Genomic DNA, 22550 nt, shown 5'->3' with positions numbered 1-22550 from the left:
ATCCATCTAGTACCATTTTACTGAAATATTGACTGAAATGTAACTAAACAACAAACTGTTTGAAAAATGACATTACCGAGTAGGAATGTGTATTTTGGCTATTCTGTGAAATTAGACAGAGCCTTCTTCTTCTTTCTATTTAGGCCCAGATGGCTCCAAGTCCTCAGCATACTCTCACAATATGTGCAGTCAGTACGAACTCATACACCCACACACCAACAAACACAACACTTACTCAATTGCACTTTTGTTATTTAATGGTGTTTGCTGTAATGACAGTGCTGGACTTGTGGGTGCACTCAGCCTCATTTATTTGCGTGCCAACATAAACATCAGAGGAATCGGCGGCCACATGGGAAGGGATTGCTGCTGTGTGCGTAATTTATTGTCATACTGGGATTTAACAGCTTGGTTGAAAATCGCACCAAGGAGTGAAGGTGGCAGAACCTCTTAGCGCCTCAAAGAAAAACTTTCACATAAACAAGCCTCTTTGGAATCGGCATTTGATAATTCCCTGTGTAGGATGTCCCCATAGAGAGGGAACATGTTTTTCAGCATGTGTCTTCCTTGTTGCAGTGTGCCTGGAAGGCTTGCGGTGCTCTGAGCGCTCATTACGAGCTCTGCCTGCTAATGAATGTACCTGGCAGTGCTGATGACGCACCGGGTGTCAAGACAACACAAACACAAACCCTTACACATACACAGTCACGTAAAAACACTCCACGCAAAAAAACAGTTGGAAAACAGAATGTGAATTGCACAGTATGAATCCTCACCATAGCGCATCCAATTAACAGTCCACAAAGAAGAACTTCCCAAATTGATTTCCTTTTGCATCTACTGCACGGCATTTATCACTGTGGAAGGAATAAGAAATTATGAAAAACTTCATCTCAACAGTGGCCGTGTAAAAGAGATTTAAAAAAAAAAAAAAAAGAATCTATCTCCTAGTTGTGTTAGTGTGCAGATTGTGTATTCTTTAAGGGGAGGAAATGGAGGACCAAGGAGAGGAAGAGCTTGCCACTCGTCCATGTGCACCGTGAGTGACCTCAGCTCAGGGAGACAGAGACTCATTATTCTGGCCTTCGGCAGCTAGGGACGTGCTGCAACTTATTTCTGGGCCCTCTCCCTAATTAAAAAGACCACAAGGTGGGCCATCGCCGTCTACGTTAACGGTGCAAATGATGTGCAGTGCCAAGCCAGCCATTAAAAAATGGGGAGGGCAATTAAGCAGGAATCTGACACACTTCCGAGTTTTTTGGTTTGATGCTAATGGTTAGAGGCAAGAGGGTGGTGTGGCACAATAATGGGGAGTATATCTCAAGGTTATGCTGCGTTAGATGGGGCTGATTTGAGGTTTAATCTGCTCAATCGGCCTTATCTTCTCCCTGCTGCCACAGTTAATAAATGGAGAGGCTGTTGTTAATGGAGCTCCTCATTGTTGCGTTACCATGAGACCTTGAAGATTTCTGTACATCGCTCTCTTTAGCGAAGACTAGTTCACATACCTTTTGACATCATCGTGTGATTTTGTTTCTCTGATACTCACAGTGTTTCTAGAAAAAAAAAAACTTACACTGTCATCGGAGCAAAAGCAATAAATTGCAGTGTCGGCTGGAGTCAGAGGTGAAGGAGCAGCAACTTGGATTTGAAGGTCTACAGTTTATTGATGCCCGTGGCAAATCAAGTGAGGCCCTCTCCATTATGTCAGTGAGTGATTTGTGCTTGAAAGATACCTCAGTGAATCCTCAACATACTCTAGTTTGCATAAACATTTAACTAATGAGAGCAGAAAGATGTGAACAGGGCAAGTGCCAGTGCTTGTGAGCGAACGCCTCATATCCTCGGTTACGGGGGCAGACTCGACACAGTGGAGGGAGACGCACTCTCCTATCATTTGAGGCTTTGCTGATGTGAGAATGCTGATGGCGAGGTCCAAAAGCGGCGGCCTCCTTTCACTCTCCCTGTCCTTGACTTGGGAAGGACTGGCCTTGCAGGATCCAGGCTGTGGAACACGACGTGTCTGCTTAATCTTTCCTGACGTGTTCTGTCAAAGTTACACGTGCCTGTTATCGCCCCACTATTTTATCAATAACATCAGCACTTTAGAGAAAACTGTTGTTCAGATTATTAAGATAAATTATAGCCATTAACTGGAGATAGGATTTAGATAGTGTGGCTGAACGGCCTTTGTACATGTTTGCATAGGCAAAGGTGTTAATTATGGTTTCACCTTAATTAGTGACCATTGATTCTCAGTATAAAACAACCTGCTGTCCTCCAGGAAATTAGATCCACAAACCGCCTCAGCAAATGAATGCCCAAGTAAAGTTTTGTACACATGCACGCATAAACACACAGACACACACACATGCACACATGTAAGCATGCACACAAACACACACACACACACACACACACACAAACATGCTCATAATTTGTTTGAGACCTTTTGAATGTGAAACAATGCTGTTCCATGGAGGCAATAATAAATGCTTGCATAAATAAATCACTAATTACAGAGCTCAAATAAATAATGAAGACTCAAGTGAGAGGTGTTGAGCAGCTGTTGAACCTGTTTTGTTGTCTTGTGACTTGTGAACTCAGTTCTGAGGCATGTCTGTGTGTCTGGAATGTTAATTAGAGCACTTTTTGGCTCCTTGGTGAGGAACTATGTCATTGTCTGTGTCCGTGTGTGTCCGTGTGTGTGTGTGTGTGTGTGTGTGTGTGTGTGTGTGTGTGTGTTTGTGTGTGTGTGTGTGTGTGAGAGAGAGAGAGAGAGAGAGAGTAGCAGTTGTTAACCACAGTCTGCTAACAAGGTTGGGGCAGGCCAGCTGCCATACAGGAAGGAGTGAACCTTCACCCCTGCTCTAGAGGCATGCTGGGACTCCAATAGTTAATAAAATGCCACCTTGTAAACAAATCATTATTTGTTGTATAAATTGTAACTCTGCCTAGTGGTGTTCTGTGGTATTGCCTGCCAAGTCTTTTTCCTACAACAGTGTGCTGTCTCTGTTGTACCTGAGTTGAATTTTCCACACAGCAGCATCTGCCAGAGTGACACTGTTGTTATGGTAATACCGGGGTGCAACTTCAATAACATACAGAGTATTCCACTTTTCTCCTCTTTTTTCTTGAAAATCTGCATGGGAGAAGCCCAGGCTCCCTCTCAGAAATCTTCACACACTTTACAGATTCCACACAGCAGAAGCAAACAGCATCTCAGGAGGCTGTAGATGCTCACTACACACTGTGCTACTGACAGCTAGACATCAGAGCCGTACCCTCGGGGAGTGTGTCTCCTCACTCTGGCTCATTAATAGTAACTAGTCCTCTGGGCAGATGACCACGAGTGAAACTGCTACAGATGGAAGTGTTTAAGCCACAACCCACAAGACAACCATGCTTTACAGAGCTTATAGAACAGCCAAGAGGCGTTTTTTTACCAATATGCAATGGGTGGTGGCAGTACCCGACTTTTGTCATATATTTTTTTATTAAAATGCAAATGCTTTTAAAATGTAGCAAAGAGAGCAATGAAAAGCAAAATGCAATGCATCACACCCTGCATGCAACAGTCCATATTATTCAGAGGTAACATTGAAAAGATGGGTTTTGAGATGTCATTTAAATCTTTTGACAGAGGCTCCAGTTCTTATAGTTGGAAATGTTGAGTTTGCCCTAAAGGTAAGCAGCCATGGCAAAAAGCGCAACTCTGGCTTTCAATTTCGTCCTTGGGATGGGAAGATGCCCTTGAATGGAAGATCTAAGAGGTCTCGTTAGTGTTCATAAGATCAATAGCTCATAGGTAATGCCCCATGCAGAGCCTTGTGGGTAATTACAAATTCTTGAAATCCATTTGAATCAATTTAAGTAGTAGTCAGTGGTCAAGGTGAATGGAGTAAAGATGTGAATAAGCCTTTCCATGTTTTGGAGGGAAAGAACTTGACAAATTTTGTGAGATATTGCTCAGTTGAAAGTAACACATATGAACCAAGGAACTGAGATATTTGTCAGTTTTTAAATGAAAATCAAAAATGACAACCAGGTTTTTAAATGGTGATTTCATATTGCTTTCAGGACCAAGGTGCTTATTTGCGATCAGGGCTGATGAGAAGAACCTCTGATTGGAATTCAGTTTGACAGCAAACTTAAGTTTGTCATTAAGGTTAAGTGAAATATGTACTTTAGTGTTGTCCAACATATACAGCCAAAGCAATGGATAATGTGGCTCAGGGGAAGCTTGCATAAAGACAATGAAACAGACTCCAAAATCGACCCCTGGGGCACTCCACACGAGTGTGACACTTGCTCTCTAATATAGACTCCGAGTTTTCTGTTTGACAGGTATGTAATTACCTTTAAGTAACTTCAAAAGCTGTTTTGCTACAACTCTGTCCAAGATTTTTGTTGCAAACAGTAATTTAGAGAGTGTTCTGCAGTTGTCTGGTAAAGATGGATGACATCCAGGCTTCTCAAAAGGTGCTGGGCTGTAGCCATCTTAAAGTGATCTGAAATGCAGCCAGAGGTGACAGAGGACTTCAAAATAGTGAGCAGTCAGGGTAAAGCAGTTTCAAAGATGTCTAGACAGTTTGTGTTTTTATTCATCAAACAGCTGCTTTATTGCCGACCTGCACTTCAGTTTGCATTTGATCCATCAGCGCACTGGGCAGAGTCAGGGAGGATATTTTTTCCACTGGAAAAGTGATGCTGTCAGGGTGTTTGGCTGGACCAGAGCTTAAACAGAGGACGTCAGCTGAGTATGCAGCTCTTCAGTCTGTCCTGGGACACATGTCTGTTTACACCTCAAATGCAATGTGGACAAAAAGACCACCTCCAAATGCGTCCTAAGCAATCGGATCTCAAGACGCAGTGAGGACGCATTGCTGCTGTTTACACCTGTCCTTAGAGGTGTGAGCTTGTGATCAGATTTCTCAGGATGGATACCAGTTGGTAACAGGGTGTTTGAGGGATTTACTGGGGATGATGTCTAGGGGAATAACAAAATGTCAGTGAGATTTTTCAGTGAAACAGGGACAAACTGAGTAAGCCAAACAAGAAACAAGGTGATGCAAGAGGAGGTCTACGGGCTGAAATACTGGGTCGAATGGTATCATACTTTTTAACAGCTGTCATTCTGGACAAAATCAAAGACAGAAACAGCAAGAGGTGTGTTGTTGACTAGCAAGTTTTGAGAGGGCCAGTACTATGTAAGATTGATAGTTCAATAAAATAATTAACCTGGACATCAACAGCTGAAAACTGGGATAAGTTCTGAAACAAATAATTTAAAACCAATGAGACAATCGTGACCTGATTGCTCATTGATTAAGCAAGAACGTACAATATATTTTATTGATATGATTTCTACATGGATGACTGTATCAAAAAGAATGTATTTATGATCAGAAATAAAATCAAGTTAAGTCCAGAGAAAACAATGAGTATGGTGATGGTTGTGAGTGAGTGTTTGGCAGTATTTGTAGCAGTGTTTAGAAAGTGATCACAGACAGCAGAGATGGTAAACATGAATGTGCTGTGCATAGTGTACTGATGTCATGCTACATGATTTCTGTAAAAAAAAAAAAAAAAAAAAAAAAAAAAACATGACTCAGCCATCAATAATTCAGCACTAGAGTTATCCATTTCATAATTCAGCCACAACTTTCACACCCCATCTACCCCTCTCTTGTGTATTGGTTATTTGTGTTGATATTACTTTTCTTTTTTATTTGCTTTTTGCTCTAAAGTTTGCACTAAAGTTTTAATAAATTATCCATATGTGATAGATGTGTTTTAGGATGTTGGCCTATGAAGATGAATATTTGGTGTTTATTATTGTAAAACTAATGAAGTCAAACCAAGCTAAGTCAAAATGATACCAAACCAGCTTCCAAATTATCTGCAGACCCCCCCAAAAGTTATATAAAAGTAAAATTTAAAAAAGAATTGTCGCACAGTGACCCCAATTGTTTTATTATTATACTTTATGTGCACTTTCCACAGGGCATATTTAAACTTGCCTTAGTATTCGGTAATAATAAGAAGAAGAAGAAAAAGAAAATTCAATTCTGAAATTCTTATCACCACCTAAATAAGAGTTATGACTCTGAATGTCTCTCTTGGGTGTTATTTTCTATTAGTCTGTGATAAAAAAAAAAGAAAATATTTTGTTAAAACTATACAGAAGATACGTGCAAATAGTGGATGATGTTGTGGCAGACTGTCACTCTAACAAAATTAAGTGATTCAACTTTTAAAAAAATGTTTTCACCGCCTCCTGTGTTCAAGCATTTCCCAGTTATGGTGGGAACAGATTTCCTTGGACATTAAGACCATCAGGGGTCCTCAAATTGGCCCAGCTATTTAAAACCCTGCGCTCATCAACTCATACTGTGAATCAAACACAGGGAGAATCACTTCCTAATTGGCTCAGCAAAATTATGACCATCTTATGGAGATTGTGAGACGGAGCACTGGGTGGTGCAACTATTACGTGACGCTTGTTTAGGTGAAGGTTCTCCAACAGTTTAGGGGTATGATTTAAGCCCAACAGATTTCAGTTTCTCCTCCTTTTATGCCTATTTTTCCGCATGAGTAAACAGCTAAGCTGCTCCCAGCGCCATATTGCTGCTAGCAGCTATAATTACTCGTAACTATGTACTGCAGATGAAAATATCACCAACCAGTAAATCCTTTTAGTCCAGATTGCTACACTATGAGAACATACTGCCTATTTGACCAGAGCTCTGCAATTACCAAACACCCTGTTTAGGGTTAAATTATGCTTTTCTGTTAAAGCTACAGTACATATCAGTGCACACTTATTTTTATTTTTGGGGTTTTGCACCGTGCTAAGGGTTTCTGTCTTCCTCAGTGGTGTGTGGTGAGGTGTTCATGGCTGCTGTCATATTTCAGCCTTGGTGTGACCGTGCTGGCCAGTTCCTGTAATCGGAACATCTGATAAATGGTGACAGGGCTGGCACTGCTGCTCAAGGAGAGTGTGCAGGGCAGCACAGTCCTTCACTGCTTCCCCACGCTGTCAAATAAATGGTCTTGCTTGGCCACTTACTATCCTAAACTGAACTATACACAGACATACAACACTAATACACACACTAACACACACACACACATACACTGTACCATCGTGAAAAGCCTTGTCTGATAGCAGATACAGTGCATGGTGAACTGATTGGATGGAGGATTGCCAAGTTAATACATGTAGGATAGCCAAGGGGAGGCTTATCAAGAAAAGAAAAAAAAAAAAAAATAACTGTGGCCCCTTTTCTTAGACGAGTCTTTGGGCTTGGGAAGCATCTACTTTGTGACTTTTCTCTAACTTCTATTTGTACATTTCTGTGCATGAAAGTCTGACAGCTGTCTCTTTGCAAATGTCTGAGAAAACACTAACCTGGGGCTGTGCCAGTGGCACACATGTCGTGATTACAGACGATTTCATTTTCTGACTAGTTTCATCTTTTATTCCTCCTTTCTTTATTCTCTCCATGCTCGCCTCCCTCTTCTCTTCCTTCTGTCCTACTTTTGCCTGTCCTAGCTTGAACCCGTACAGCTACGATGAGAGCTGTGTGTCCAGTAGTGTGGACCACCTGCCCCTGGCGGCCCTGCCGCTCCTAGCCATTGTGTCACCACGCTACCAGGACGCGGTGGCGACTGTCATTGCCCGAGCCAACCAGGTCTACCATAGCTTCCTCCAGTCAGAGGACGGCCAGGGATTCACGGGTCAGGTACGTCCATCTCCATAATGAGACAGGCTCCTCTTCTTCTGCCTCTTAAACCCCTGCAGGGCCTGCTGATGCACAGGACATGAGTCATGAGGAGAGGAGAGTAAAGGAAAAGAAGGGAAATGGAACGGGTAGGGAGGAGAGAGAGAGATTTCTTACACTCTAATCCCAAATACGTGATCCAGTAATGGGCTGCGGACACTTTAATATAAGTCAGTGATTGTCAATGGAGGTAAAAGATTGACTTACAATGGGCTGCATAATCTGTGGAAATAGTGGTAACTCAGGTTCCCCGAGGACGGTGGCTTTCTATTGTGTCAGCAGGGCACATTCAGCTCCCTCATACATGGCAACAAACAGGCTTTTGATAGCGCCTTATTTCTGCTAATTATGTAACGTTGCATCAAGAGACGCTGCACAATTAAACGGAATTCAAGAACGTGAACTGTGCGCTCTCAAGCACAACTTCCCTTTGCGTGGCTGAGATCACATCGAGTATTCATAGTGTAATTAAAAAGCAAGGGAAACAACTGTAGTGGCAGTGTGTCCAGCCAATTAATGAATAATAGGTTGTTTTGCAGCGGAAGGAAACTCCACACTCCAGCAACAAGAGAGGATGTGCAACTCTGAATGTAAATGCATACTATAGAATACGAACTCTTTCAGTTTCAGTTGTGTACCCCCACTTACTGAATTTTATAATACCAACTGTTTGTCTTGTTGATTGTCTGAAGAAGGTTGTCAAGATTGAAATGTCTTGGATTTCACCAGTAAATAGAGATAAACAGAAATGTGTTTTTCAGACATAAAGAATGTACTGCTTTCCTAGGCTGATAAATCCTATCCTAATAAAATATACTGCTTTCTTAGTTCTCAGTTTTATATTGACATTCAGGGCCATCTCCCTTCCTGTTGCTGTTGAGGATTACACTATCGGAGTGCACCATATACGGCAGGTTTATAAATCTTGTCTTTTATGTGCATCCTTGTATGCAACTGCATGTGTGCGCATTTGTGTGTGTGTTTTCTGAGCAGGTGTGTCTGATGGGCGACTGCGTGGGGGGCGTCCTATGCTTCGATGCACTGTGTTTCAGCAACCACCAGAGGCCTGGCAGCCCCAACAACAGCAGCAGGAACAACAGCACCGAGAGTCTGAAGGTAGGAGCGCAAGAGCACAATGATAACATGATGATACACCGGGCTGTGTGGGTTTGTGGGAAGATGAACAGACGGTTAAACCAAATTTCACAGTCAATACATCCCGATTACATGCTTGTTTTATACCCTGTCTTCATCAGTGGAGTTAATTATTAATTTGTCTGATAATTTGGTTGGAATGTCAAAGCCATCTGCTTGATGGAAATATGACCTGCAGTGTGTTGCGGTGCAAGGGTGTAAATGCACACTTTTGACATGCCTCTCATCCTCCACTCATCGTCTCTGTTGTGAGCTAGCTGCTCATTTCATGGAGTTTATACCCCCAGTAAATACTGCATGGAAAGGGAAAAATATTCCATTAAAAGTTAATGTCCTGAAATAAAAATTTAAGTAGAGAGGTATTATCAGTAAAATGTACTTCAGTATCAAAAGTAAACATACTCGATCTGAAGAATGATACCCAGGTGGTACTGGGTCACAACTGCTCCATATACTGTATAGCAGGGATGCACCTGAATCCAAATCCATATTCAGCAAGTAAGGAATAATGGCTTTCTGACAGGTAAATTACCCTTCTGAACATTTTTCTATAAGTTGGGCTTTAGATAATTCATGTGATATCTTTGCAGTTTGGGTTTACTTGTGAGGGATGACGCTGCTTTGGCTCTCTTTGACATCTTTTACTTTGAAGCAGCATAAACCTGGATATCATGTAACAAATCGCATAGCAGATGGAGCTACACCAAAAGAAAAAAATGTAAAACCATCCTTATAATAAACTTGTACTACACCTTGTCACTTCTGTGACTGTGATGGTGCTTCCTCTTCCTTATGCAAATAATAAATAACTAATTGATCACAAAAAATACCTAAGTAAAGACCCAGCACATAAAAGTTGCACTTAAGTACAGAGTAATTGTACTTATTTACATTCTAATTCAGCCCATAACCTTTCCTCAGCCTCACTGAAACATGAATCAGCTCGGCTGGCTCACGTCTAATGGAATCACCGCCGCCATGTGTTTCTCCAACATTCAAACTGTTGGTCTAAGAAAAGCATTAGCCTCTATTTATCTGATTGTGTGTGATTACGTTGTGCAGCCGCCGCTGTGGGTGATTATATGAAGCTGTGCATTCCACTCTCTCCTCCACCCACTCAGGATAATCCGGGCCTGCTAGGCGAGGCCAGCCCAGGTCTGAGCTCCAGCAAGAGGCTGAGTAAGAGCAACATCGATATCTCCGCCCCCAACGACGGACATGGCCAGGGCAGTCAGCCGCTCAGCCGCAAGCAGAGCGACTCGTACGATGGAGACACCTCGTCCACGTGCCAACACAGCTTCTTTTCCAGGTGCAGCATGAACATGAACGTGTCAAAACATGCACACAAATAATTGCTTGTATTACTATACATGTATGGATCTTCGCTGACAAGGGTAACTCCTCAACCCCTATCACTATCCTCAACCCTCTCCAATACATGCCTGTGTGTAAAGTAACCTAAGCCTAAAATAAAGCCTAAAAGCTTTAAGCTGAATTCGGAAAATCCTGCCTGAAACACATTAACACTGTTTAAAAAGAGTAATTTGAGATTTCACTGCGTTTCTGGTGCCGTTTTGTTGTTTATGGGCGCATTTCTCTTTTTCTATTGGTTACCTCTCCAAACATGATGCATATAGAGCAGCTGCAGCTACAATGAGCCCCAAGGGAGAAACAAGTAACCTCTCTCTCTCTTCGATGTCGGATATCTCCCTGGATGTTTTGTTAACACCGATGCAAATTGGTGAGGAAGAGCTTACTGTTTTGTTTTTAGGGGTTAGCATTGAAACCTGACAACTAACACTTTTGTTTCAGATTGCCGTTTTTCCCGCCTATTAGATGCCCTTGTAGCTGTGTGGAGAAAATCTCTTAGTGACAAAACTCTATTCACTTTTGGCTTTTTAGCCACAGAGTAACAAAAATACCAGATCAAACACCAAAAAGGAACCAGAAATGTAATGTGAATCGCCAATCCCTGTTCTCAAAAGGTTTTTAATGTGTTTTAGGTTGGGATTTTCCATTAACCCTAAACCCAAGTCCTAACCTTAACCCTGCAAACATGTAATATACTGAGTACAATTATATGCAGTACTATTGGACACGCTGGAGCTACACTGAGACGTTAGGAGTTAAGTGTCTTGTTGAAGAGACAAATATTGATTACCATTTCCTCCCCATTTCCATGAGGATTGTTCATGTAATTGTTCTTTTATATCTATATCTCTAAACACAGTGTATGCACGGCACACTCTAGTTAATGACGTCTGCAAGCTGGTAAAAGCAAATTACCACAGTACACATACTGTGGTAGGAGAATTTCTGGTGTCCCCAGTTGTGAAATTGTTCCTACAGTGGCTTGTCGTGATGTAATAAATCTTGTGATGTAAATATGACATTTCATCAGCCCATCAATGATGAGGGCATTTAGGGGGTTGATGGGATGACCCAGATGTTGCACGCTGGTCCTTGTCCAGGTTTTCCTGGAATGTGTCGCTCTGCCCCCCCTCCAGCCTCCCCTCCACCCCCCACCCCCCACCCCCCGCTATTTATCATTATTTGCAGCTAGACTGCCCTGTCTGCCTGCCTGCCTGCTCCAGGACTATAAATAGCCTGTTTGTGCCTGTGCCAGCTAGTTTGCATGGGAGACTGAGCACTGCAGGTGAATGTAGCTCGGAAGTGATGGTCGGAGAGCGTTTGGCTGCCACTTCAAGCAACCAGTGTTCCCATTCCACATGATACAGTACACTAGGCCTACACCATCACAGCTACACCCATGAGTAATTGCCACAGGACTCCATCAGCAGTTCACAGTTGTGACACGGTGTGTCCATGGCGACGCACCTGTCTCCAGACCTTTTCCTGTTCTAGATACACTCGTGATTAAACCTGAGCTTGGCGATGTGAAGGACACCTCCTGATCCTGCACGTCCCACTGGGCATTCCCAGCCAACAAAAGGGCTTATTAAGTCTCCTTTTCTCAGACATCATCCCACTCATCACGAGAGCCCCTGGGGCAGCTGTCTACCTCTTGTGCACTCTGTTTTAGATGTTTCCACTTATCCCTTGTTCTGTTTTAGCCCTGGCTGGGAATTGTCCATGAGGCCATGTGCTAAACAGTGATAGCACTGCTTTACTGGAAACCAAAGAGGGTGCACTCAACAAGTTGAGTTCTTTTTCATCCTCATGTCTTGCTCCATTTTTTCTTTTTCCTTCTTTTCTTTCTCCCATGTTTTATTCATTCATTCATCCATTCATTCATTTAATTCAGTCTCCAAAGGGGAAATTCTTCTTTCACCCTCTGGCTAGGGTTGAGCGTCTTGCTTAAGGATAGTTGGGCAGGTACAGCGATGCTAGGGATCATGTTTAGGTCCTAAAGTTGTGGAACATCTTGCTGCCTTAGAGTCTGCTAAGAGAAAAATTCAAGAGCAGCTAGACAGACAGGCCCATGACATCCTAAAAGCTTTAGGAAGTGGATGGACTGAGGGAATAAGCAAAGGAGTGGACACATGAAGAGAGAGAGAGAAGAGAGGCTGCAAGAACAAAAGCAAATGGTACAGGCAATCAAAGCGCTATTGATTTGGCTTCTTAAGGTGGCGGCAGACTGTAATCCTTTTTCCCCATGCAGCACGTAATGGGGAAACGTTGGCATTGGCTGGCAAGGGCGCACAGATCTCGTCAGTCAGGAGAGGAGGGGATATGATTGAGGCCAGCTCGGCTGTTCAAACCAGTGTAACCCTGATGCACCGTCTGATGCTCAGACAGGGTGAATGAATAGCTCCTCAGGCTGAGTCACAAAGGCCCAGCACCGACAAAGACTCCAGTATGCTAAAACAAGCAAACCGAACCAGAATCAGTAAACACAAAACAAAAGCATCAACAATCAGACCTCTACGTTTTCCTCCCTAATTTAGCTTGCACAATTTTTCCATTTTTGAATTTCAGGGAATTCTTGCTTTTCACTAAAATTCATCCTGTCATATTTGTGGAATGCAATAACTTGTCATGCTCTGTGCCCATGTCTGCTCCCCAGTTTAATGAAAGAGGGTGTGGAGGTGCGCGGCGGCAGCAACACCAGTCTGGTGTTGAACCCGGGTCGATTCGACTTTGAGGTGTCAGATTGCTTCCTGCTGGGCTGTCCGCTGGGACTTGTTCTGGCCATGAGACGCACTGTACTGCCTGCCATCCAGGGTAAGCAGAATAGCAGCAAGGCTAAAAAAAAAAAAAACACTACATGCAACAGGTACGTGCATGTACCCTGTCATGTACATGCATACACACACACAGCAGAAGCTTAATGCCCTTTTGTCAGTGCAGAGCTCTTGCAGCTATGACACAAATTAAGTCAGAGGTCATACTCGATAACCTTGAACGTCCAGAACTAGTGAGATTTTCTTAACCAAACACAGACGTGAAGGTCACTCTCCAAGAAAATGTAAAGATTCAGAGACATTATTTCATGCAGTTCAGTGAATTGTTCGGTATAAACTAATGTTTATACCGAACAATTGTACTTAGATCTTATTCTTTATTTTTTTTTTATCTTTTTTTTTGATTTATTTAATCTGTAATCTGTGGATACTGCTGAAAAACTGTGAATTTCCTGCGGGATGAATAAAGTATCTATCTATCTATCTATCTATCTATCTATCTATCTATCTATCTATCTATCTATCTATCTATCTATCTATCTATCTATCTAATGAGATAAGTATAAATATGTGTTGAATATTTTTGCAGTTTACATTTCCTTTACTCTTTTTTTTTTTTTGTTATTGTTTTTAAGACAAATAGACGATGAGCAGATTTTGAAAGGGGTAATAATCAGGAGTGTCGGCACATAAGTCTGTGGCACCGTCCCCGTCCCCCACACCCAAAACTGAATACCATATGTCCTAGTAAAATTGGTGAAACAGTTTTGCAACTTCCTCTACTGTGTTTCTAAACCCCACTCCCAGAAAACACGTTTTTTAGTTCCCACCAAGCTCCTACAGTCAGTCACAGGTTAACATAGACAGTCATAGCAACCACTGCTCCCAACTGCTGTTACATTATTGTGATTCACCTAATGCAATCTGCATGCTGTGCCAAAATCCCGCTGTTCTTTCTAATGGCTGCCTCTGCCCATTGTGTTGTCTGACCCCCAGTGAGCCAGCTTCATCCAGCCTGCTCTCAGATTTTCAACCTCTTCTACCCCTCGGACCCTTCAGCCTCCAGACTCGAGCCGCTGCTTCAGCCCCTCTTCCACAAGCTGTCCCCATTTGCGGTCCCGCGCTACCAGCGCTACCCCCTGGGGGACGGACGCCCCACGCTTATAGGTGAGAGACACCATTTGCTACTGAAAATCAATTTAACAGTGTGAGAGGATGCGCACAGTTTTTCTGGTGCTACTGAATAACTCATTTGTTAAAAAGCTTCTTGCATTTTGCAGTTCAAAGCTGGTGCGAAACCTCTGAGGAATTCTGCGTAATGGGACTGGATTACGGTCGTGTTCAGGCTGGTACTCTGCGATCTAGCGATGTGAATTTTCAGGGGCAAGCATGTACACAGATGTGTGCAAGGGGCTCTCCCATCTGTTTGAGCTAGCCCTGCAGAAGCAGAGCTAAATCCAACCCCTAAAGCCTGAAGTCTGAAGTAATTACACTTCATCGTCTTGCGGTGCAGCACCTTTAGCCCGCCACCGCTCTCTGAGGATCAGGCACAGTATGTGAGATATTAGTCTGCTAGATGTGGCGTAGAACTGCTGTAATCCCCGTGGAGGGCTTGGCTGTGGAGTCCTGAGTCCTTAATGAGCTGCTGATTTATTTGAAGCATGTTTTTGGCCTCCTTTTGGGACATGGAGACTCACTCTAAACAGCAGTTATGACGCATCGCCCGGTCCCTCTGCCTCTCTACCCACCTAGCTCACACACAGAAAGTAGGACAAGGGCTGATTGCTCACGCTAACTGCACTGTGAGCCTGAACCCAGATGAGAAGATAAGGCACTGCGATTGAGTTTAAAGCAGCAGAAATGAAAGCGATTTCATTTACCATCGCTGCAGATCGCATCAGTACAAATGAGTACAGTACAAAGTACACGAGACATACAGAAGCAATAATTGTACCGCTCCTTTAGATCCTGTTTAAATGAGCCTTCACTGGTGCACTTGTATGCTTTTCCTTTTTTTTGGATTGGTTTGATTTGCTCGCTCGTGCTCAAAAAGGAAAGCCTCGAGTAATCTTTCCGTTTTATTTGCGTGCAAAACCTACAGGAAAGACAGACTCGGTGACGTTAATTATGAACAGCACATTTCATGTTGTAGTGCTGTAAATTGAAAGCCACCGTTATTAATGCGGTGGAGCCAGTGGTGCTGAGAGAGGTGATGGAGTGTAAAAGCAGACACGCGGCGTGGGCTTGCAGGGGTTGCTGGGTTTTAATCACAGGTCTAAATCCCCACTTCATTGATCGGGCTTAGAGGCTGTCAAATTATGTGTTGAATTAAAAACCAGTGACAGGTGCACACAGGCGCAGAGGCAGACATACAGAGGCAGACACACACACACACATTACCTATTTCCTGCTTTGTAATACGGTAATTATTTGTTATGAAGGCATGGAGAAGCACGCTGGGCTCCTATGGGTATGACTTCAACATCTACACGCATCAGCAGTCTAGCTTTTATTATGACAAACGGCGCTAATATTGAGAGAGTAAGCCCTCTTCCTATTGATCTCAACTGTGCTCCAATGGGAAATGCGATCATCCCCGAGAATTATTGCGCCTTGAGTTATAGTCATTTGTATCGGTGATGATCACATGACTAATGCTGCATTAAGATGGTGACGTATTTCGCCTGCCGCGGAATCCATTTCCCTACAGGAAGCTACTACACACACTGAGATAGTGGCAGAGATAGTGTTTTTTTAGCTGGGTGAGTTGGAGTTAAACATCTCTTCAGGTCTCTTGTTGTAAAAAAAAAAAAAAAATCGACACTTCAAGGCCACAGAATCATCTCTCTCCAACATTTCACAAATTCCCTCATTCCATGCCGGTCGTGTGCTGGTTATTCTGTCTCTACCGCATAGGTGTGACCTCTGATGGGTCTGGTCTATCGCTTTGCTTCAGTGCGAGATTTCTGCAGCTTGATCTTTCCTTGCTCTTTCTGTCTCGCTCACAAAGACAAACATGTGAGCGCACAGACTCTTTGTGCCCTCGCCCTTCTTCCCTTTTTGTCTTTTTCTTTGTCACCATCGAGCCGCACCTTTCCTGCTCACCCCTTGCAGCTTTTTGATGCTCCTCTTACTCTGTTTGAAGCTGTTTTTTTACTCTGTGTGTGTGTGGGTGTGTGTGTGTGTGAGCGTGTGTGTGTGTGTGTCAGAGAATGCGTCACAGTCAGTGGCCCTTTTCTCTCTTCTCTACCAGAGTAATCTCTCTCTCTCTCTGTCTGTGCATTGTGCTGTGAAAGAAAGACAGAGCCCCGCTAACTGAAAGAGGATAAGGCCTCTCTGAGAGGAATGGGGCAAAGCTCATTAAAGACAGCAGACTGCATGTGTGTGTGTGTGTGTGTGTGTGAGCGTGTGTAGGTGTGTGTCCACACGTGCGTACGGGAGTATGCATTATTTCAAAACTAAACAAATGCTATATTTCCCACCACTATAATAGCATAAATAATAATATCATTATTGTGGGTTTGTTGTTATGCTCTATTTTGTTTTGAGAATATAGATTAAGATTGTGTATATGTGTGACATTTCTTCATTATCATAACTGTCCAAACTCTTTTTTTTTTTTGTTTGTTTGATTGTTTGTTTGTTTATTTCTTCCTTGGCTGTGACGGTGCAGATGTATTACCCACACCTGATTCTCCCTCACGCCTGGGAGAGTGGCTTTTAATCAGCATTCTGCTGCGGATGCCAATCCTTCACAGGCCTGGGGATTCAAACAGGCGGCACGTTGGGTGCATCTGATTGTTTGCTTAATTTGGCAGCGAAAAGGTCACACCAGAAGCAGAGAGTAACGTGCCAAAATCGGATTGCTTAATGAAGTCAACTGGCCGACCCGGGGGGAATAATGAAACCCATGTGTATATGCAGCCACCCTTGTTCACTCATACTGTATGCAGGCAGGAAGGCAGGCCACTCGTGTTGTCTAGAGTGGAAGTAAGCTCTGCAATGCTAATCTTTCCATTTAGTCTGAACACAACGCATGTAAACAGAGAAACTTGTGTCGGAGCAAACAATCAGTTCAAATTATTACTCCCAGAGATGCAGCCAGGGCGATGCGAGGATCCTCTCTCACCAGCAGCTGGCCCTGACACAATGCGTCCTGTTTAACATTCGGAGGCAGGCGCCCCTGTTCTCATATTCTGTCTCAGGTCCTCTCAGCCGCGCCGCTCCCTGTGCCAGCTCCCCCATTTCAACATGTAAATCCACTCCATTACATGAAAAGCCAGTCTTTCATAAGCCGCTAGCCCATGGTCATGGATACTCAAGAAACCACTGGGGTGATATGACGTGGGAGCAAGATGAGTACATGATACAGAGCGAGGGGCATCCATCCATCCATCCATTGTGTCCTGACTTGTTTGTGACACACATGCAAACCTGCGAGTTGCACCTCTTACATGTGGGACGTGTACTCAGCAGACGTGCACACGCAAACACAAAAATCCACACGCACACTGTGCTTAATGGAGTATTTTCAATGCAGCAGCTCAGCATAATGAGAAAATATTCAATTTGTCATCCTCAGAAAAATAAAAAAAGAGGCCCCATCAAACGGTTGTTGATGTAATGAGAGAAGAAATTGTCCTTGCTTAGCAGTTAGGTGTATTTGTCATTGGCAACATAATGGGTCTGTGGTTCTGCAGGGATTAATCAGGAGAGAATAGGTGAAGGCTCTATTTTACTATCTCCTTTCTCTTTACGCTCATCTCTGTCTCGTCAGCCCGTTCCGTGGGCAGAGTCGTACTCGTCGATGGCAGCTGCTCGTGTTTCATTAAAGCCTCATGATAACATCGCTGCAGCGGGACAATGATCGGAACAACGTGGTCGCTCCCAGGTTGGTTTAGCCCCTCGCTTACAGTCGGCATTTCATCTCTGGAACACCGTGTCGCAAAACACAGCAAGATACACCCATTTGGACATGAATCAGGCGGCATCCCGCGTCGTAATGCTTTCACAACAACACGCGAGTGCAGGTAACAGAGGAAAATATGTGCTTTAGAGGTTTGGTTAAGAAGAAGAAAAAAAAGTTTCAGTAGTTTGTGGAAGAAAACTGTCGGTGGGTGTTGTCAGATGGATCTCAGGCCTTATAGCTATGTTGTTCAGGGCCCTACTCAGCAATCGGAGACATTATTATTAAATGGAAGTTGTATTACACTTTACGCAATCATCTTTTTGTAGCCAGGATCTGAAGTAGGATTTAAGATAAAGGTTCCATTGAACTGAGCCAGCAGACGCTTGTCTCTCCAACAGTTGAATTATTGATGGAATCTGCCACTGCTGGGCTTCTAGGGGACGAGCAAGTAGATCCAAGATGCCGGGTGAAACCAAGTCACCAGGGGAGATGATCATTGTTTTATTGCGCAGCTTTTTTCACAAAGCAAACAGGTGAGATCTCTGCACAAACACGCCCGTGGGAGAGAAGAGCCCCGCTTAATGAATGCTATTTTTTTTTTGTCGGCCGGACCAACGTGCGAGATGCTTTTTGCGACTTTACAAAGTCAACACTGTTTGATTCACGCCATGAAGAAGAAAGAGAGCCTCCTCTCTGTCCTTGGCCTCCTACTTAGTGCGAGTGTTTGGTTTTCCTTGATAAATACAAAGCAAATCAATAGACAGCATGGGGCTATCTTATTACGCAAACTAACAGAATTGATTTAAAGGATGTGGCCAGTCAATTGTCCTGTGATTAAAGCATTTCCCTTCATCTTTCCCCTGCATTTATCTTTTCCCTTCTACATCTCTCCATCCCTCCTCCAACCTCATCCTCTTCCCGCTCTCTCCAGTGGACAGTATTCATAGCTACCCAGATGTATTTTTGGAAGGTGAGCAAACTCCTGGGGGCTCCGTGTCACAGCCCTCCTCCGAGACAGAGCCTGATGGAGGAGGGAGAGAGGGAGGAGGAGAAGGAGGTCGCAGGGCCAGTGTGACCAGCGTGGAAAGTGAAGCATCCGTTTACTCAATGGGCCGGCTGGGGAGCACGATTGCCAACAGTGAGTGAGAGGGAACGAGGAAAGGGGAAGCAGAGAGAGTCTCTGGCTTGCTGCACTCCCTTGTCTTTATTCAATTATCACAAGTACAGCTCCTAAATTGACCTTGAATTTCCCCGTGCATGTGCCTGTACGTCTTTGTGTGTTCCAGTCTCTAGTAGCTGGTGGGGCTCCAAACGGCTGGATTATGCTCTGTACTGTCCTGATGTGCTGACTGCCTTCCCCACAGTGGCTCTGCCCCACCTCTTTCACGCCTCCTACTGGGAATCCACCGACGTAGCAGCTTTTGTTCTCCGGCAGGTAGGCAGTCTTTGCCCCTTCTTCCAACTAGGCTTGTGCGGTATCAGGGTATTATGGTATACCAGGGTATATAGAAATCCCAAAAGTATAATTTTCAGTACCATCAAAAATACAGGCACTCTTCTTTCTATTAAACAGATACAGAGATGCCGTATTGAGGTGATGTGTTGTAGTGCACAGCACGCGCCAGCAGAGGTCACTGTACTGAGCAGTTCAGGTTCAAGTTCAAGTTCAAGATTTTTATTCGTCACATGCATGAATGTACGGGTACAGCAGCAGTGAAATGCGATTGCAACAACTCCAGCACTGTGCAAGTAAAAAAATAGATAGAATAAAATAGATAAAAAAATTAAATAAAAAATAAAATAGAAAGTATATATAACACTCCTATATACAGTTGTCCCTCGCTATAACGTGGTTCACCTTTCGCGGCCTTGCAGTTTCGCGGATTTTTTTTAGTGCAATTTTGCATGCTTTTTTTTTTTTTTTTTTTTTTTTTTTTTTATTATTACAGCGCATTGTGTTCTGCGTCCTGATTGGCTAAGGAACTGTAGACCATTGTCAATCAATCTCCTCCGTGCCGTGTCTCCTGTACAGTACAGAATGCGTTCATTCTATAATACTGGACTTATTTTTCTACGAAGGTTTGAACTTTGAGAGTGTTTAAACGAGAGAGAAAAGTGAGGAAACGTTAATGCCTGTCTGAGAAAAGTGTATAAAGTGTGTAGTGAGGGGTTTTACAGCCTTAAAACATCTAGAATAATTGTAAAAATGAAGCTGACTACTTCGCGGATTTCGCCTATTGCGGGTTATTTTTAGAACGTAACTCCCGCGATAAACGAGGGACCACTGTACAATATACAACCTATGTACAATATACAACAATATAAGTACAAATAAGTAGAAGAAACCCTGAACCAGCTGAACTGAGCAAGACGGTGACTGCGAGTGGTGGGGATAACATTACCAGACTAGTATTTGGAGTATTTTGCGTTGTAAATGACTTGTTAATATTGTGATTTTTACACTGCACATCAAAAGTCACGTCTCGAGTCATCTCTGTGTTTCCCAGGAAAGTCATCAAATTTGTGTCTCAAGTCATAACGAGGCAGCACCATATAACTTTACGCCACAAGCGCTTTTATTTATAGCATGAGTGGGCCCAGTGCGGGTACCAGTGCAAGTACAAGTTCTGGTACCCTTATCCACACGCTGGGCTGCACAGGACAACAGTGTATTGAATCTCAGTCTGTTGTGATTTCATTTACATCTGCTGTGTCTGCCAGCCTCCTGCTCACTGAGTCCTACGGAGGAGCAGGACAAAAAAAATAATGTATCACATCATGTCCTATTTACGGCCATCAGAAACACCAGCAGTCTCCTAACTTGATCATTAGAAAGCAGAGCTCCCAGGGCTGTGAGGTGAGCCGTCTCTTCACTCCGCCTCTGGCTGCTGCAGCATGTCATCAGGGTGAGAAACGTGAGCAGAATAAAAAGAGCACATAGGAAATAAAAAAATGTTATCGGTGCCACTGGGAAGCTAATAAACCTGACGACCATTATCTTGGATCAGTGGATTCCAGCCTCAGTCGATAGCGTGTCATAGAAATTGATAGCCGCGGACCTTGGGTTGCACAGCAAAAGCTCACCGTAACAGATATTTACTGTTATTGGCTTTGTTTAAGATCAAGTTGAATCAATTCCATGTCTTTCAGAGAGAAGTTCGGTTTTAAAGAGAATGTGACGGCTGACGGCTCAGTTCCCCAGACCTTGCCTCTTACATCTCTTTGAGCTATAGAAGCCCAGTAGGTTCAAGCTATCCATTGATTGGGTCGTAATTGGCATGCGTGGCTTCTTTCAAGGAGTGAGCTGTAATTTTCATTGACCGTGCTCCATATCATCCACTAGCCCTTAATTGGTCTCAGCTGTATTCTTGACAAATGAGCGTTCCATAACAATTGGGACTGACAGTGCTTGAGCATCACTGCAGGTCTAATCTCACTTAGAAACATGCTTGGACAGGACATGGTGAACCTCCTGTATCTCCTGTTTTTTTTTTTTTTTTTAAACAATGTGTTTATTTTATGTATTGGTTTTTCATAAGCTCACAAATGGTACAGTCATCTTTGATATGAAGCAACAAATTTCCATTAACCATTCAGAGCTCTTTCCTTCCTTTCCTCTTGGCTTCAGTGAAGCTCATTCAGATGAAAAAATAAAAACCCGTAATAATAATAATAATAACAATCATACAGCAAAAAAGAGAATAAATAGAGGAGTATGCCACTTGCACAGGTAAGTCTGGGTATATAGAAATCCCAAAAGTGTGATTTTCAATACCATCGAAAATACAGGCTCCCTTCTTTCTATTGAACAGATACAGAGATGGCGTATTAAGGCGTATCTGTTCAGGCATACATTCTTCAGTTGTTCCTGTTGTTGTAAGTTGGTTCCCCAAGTCAGTGTGATTCAAAAACTGTGAACTGTTTCCAAATATCCTCCTGGGTATTCATGTTACCTTTCACTGTATGATCACGTCTTCCTTTTTTCTTGGGTTGTCCCATTGTGCGTGCCACTCCATTGCAACAAATGTTCAAGTGTAGACGAGAGGGGCCATAGAGGCAGGAAATTGCACTGTCAGGATAATGGAGGAGTGGAGTCTCAAAGCCTGCCTGTGTGTTCTTGTGTGTATGTGTGTATATTGTGGTTTGTGACTGCAATTTTCTGTGTGTGTGTGTGTGTCTGTCCTTGCATATATGTTTATGACAGCTCATGCGATGTGACTGTGTGAAGACCCAGGAAGCCAACAGCTTGGACTCGGCTCCCTTCTCTCCCTCCAGCCCGCGAGAAAAATGGCTCCGCAGGAGGACACACGTCAAACTAAGGGTAATAGAACCATAATTTCTTATTCATGGAAGATAAACGACATGTCAGCTTGGAGGATTCTAACCTGCCGGGTGGTGTAGCAGTACATAAAATGCAAGCATCCCATTTTGCTCTATATGTAAACAAAGCTACTACTGCTGCTGCATGTTACCGCAAAGTGAATTTATGGCCTTTTTTACGTGAATCTGCAAATAGACATCCAAACTGATGTGGACACGTGAAATATTTTAACA

At 43.3% G+C, this 22550-nt stretch overlaps 1 protein-coding gene across 1 annotated transcript in view; it reads left to right on the top strand.

Annotated features, from left to right (window-relative positions):
* pitpnm3 (PITPNM family member 3) overlaps positions 1 to 22550 on the top strand; it is an 82957-nt gene that overhangs the window by 48204 nt on the left and 12203 nt on the right. Inside the window, exons 6-13 of the mRNA XM_030067713.1 lie at positions 7559 to 7748; positions 8781 to 8903; positions 10064 to 10251; positions 12970 to 13127; positions 14084 to 14254; positions 18928 to 19134; positions 19283 to 19431; positions 22201 to 22317. Of these exons, the coding sequence (XP_029923573.1) occupies positions 7559 to 7748; positions 8781 to 8903; positions 10064 to 10251; positions 12970 to 13127; positions 14084 to 14254; positions 18928 to 19134; positions 19283 to 19431; positions 22201 to 22317 (1303 nt within the window). The remainder of the gene's footprint in view (positions 1 to 7558; positions 7749 to 8780; positions 8904 to 10063; positions 10252 to 12969; positions 13128 to 14083; positions 14255 to 18927; positions 19135 to 19282; positions 19432 to 22200; positions 22318 to 22550) is intronic.

The sequence above is a fragment of the Myripristis murdjan genome, chromosome 13 (assembly GCF_902150065.1).
Source record: "Myripristis murdjan chromosome 13, fMyrMur1.1, whole genome shotgun sequence".
Classification (NCBI taxonomy): Eukaryota; Metazoa; Chordata; class Actinopteri; order Holocentriformes; family Holocentridae; genus Myripristis; species Myripristis murdjan.
Note: the sequence above shows the minus strand (reverse complement) of the source record. Positions and strands in the feature narration are given on the sequence as shown.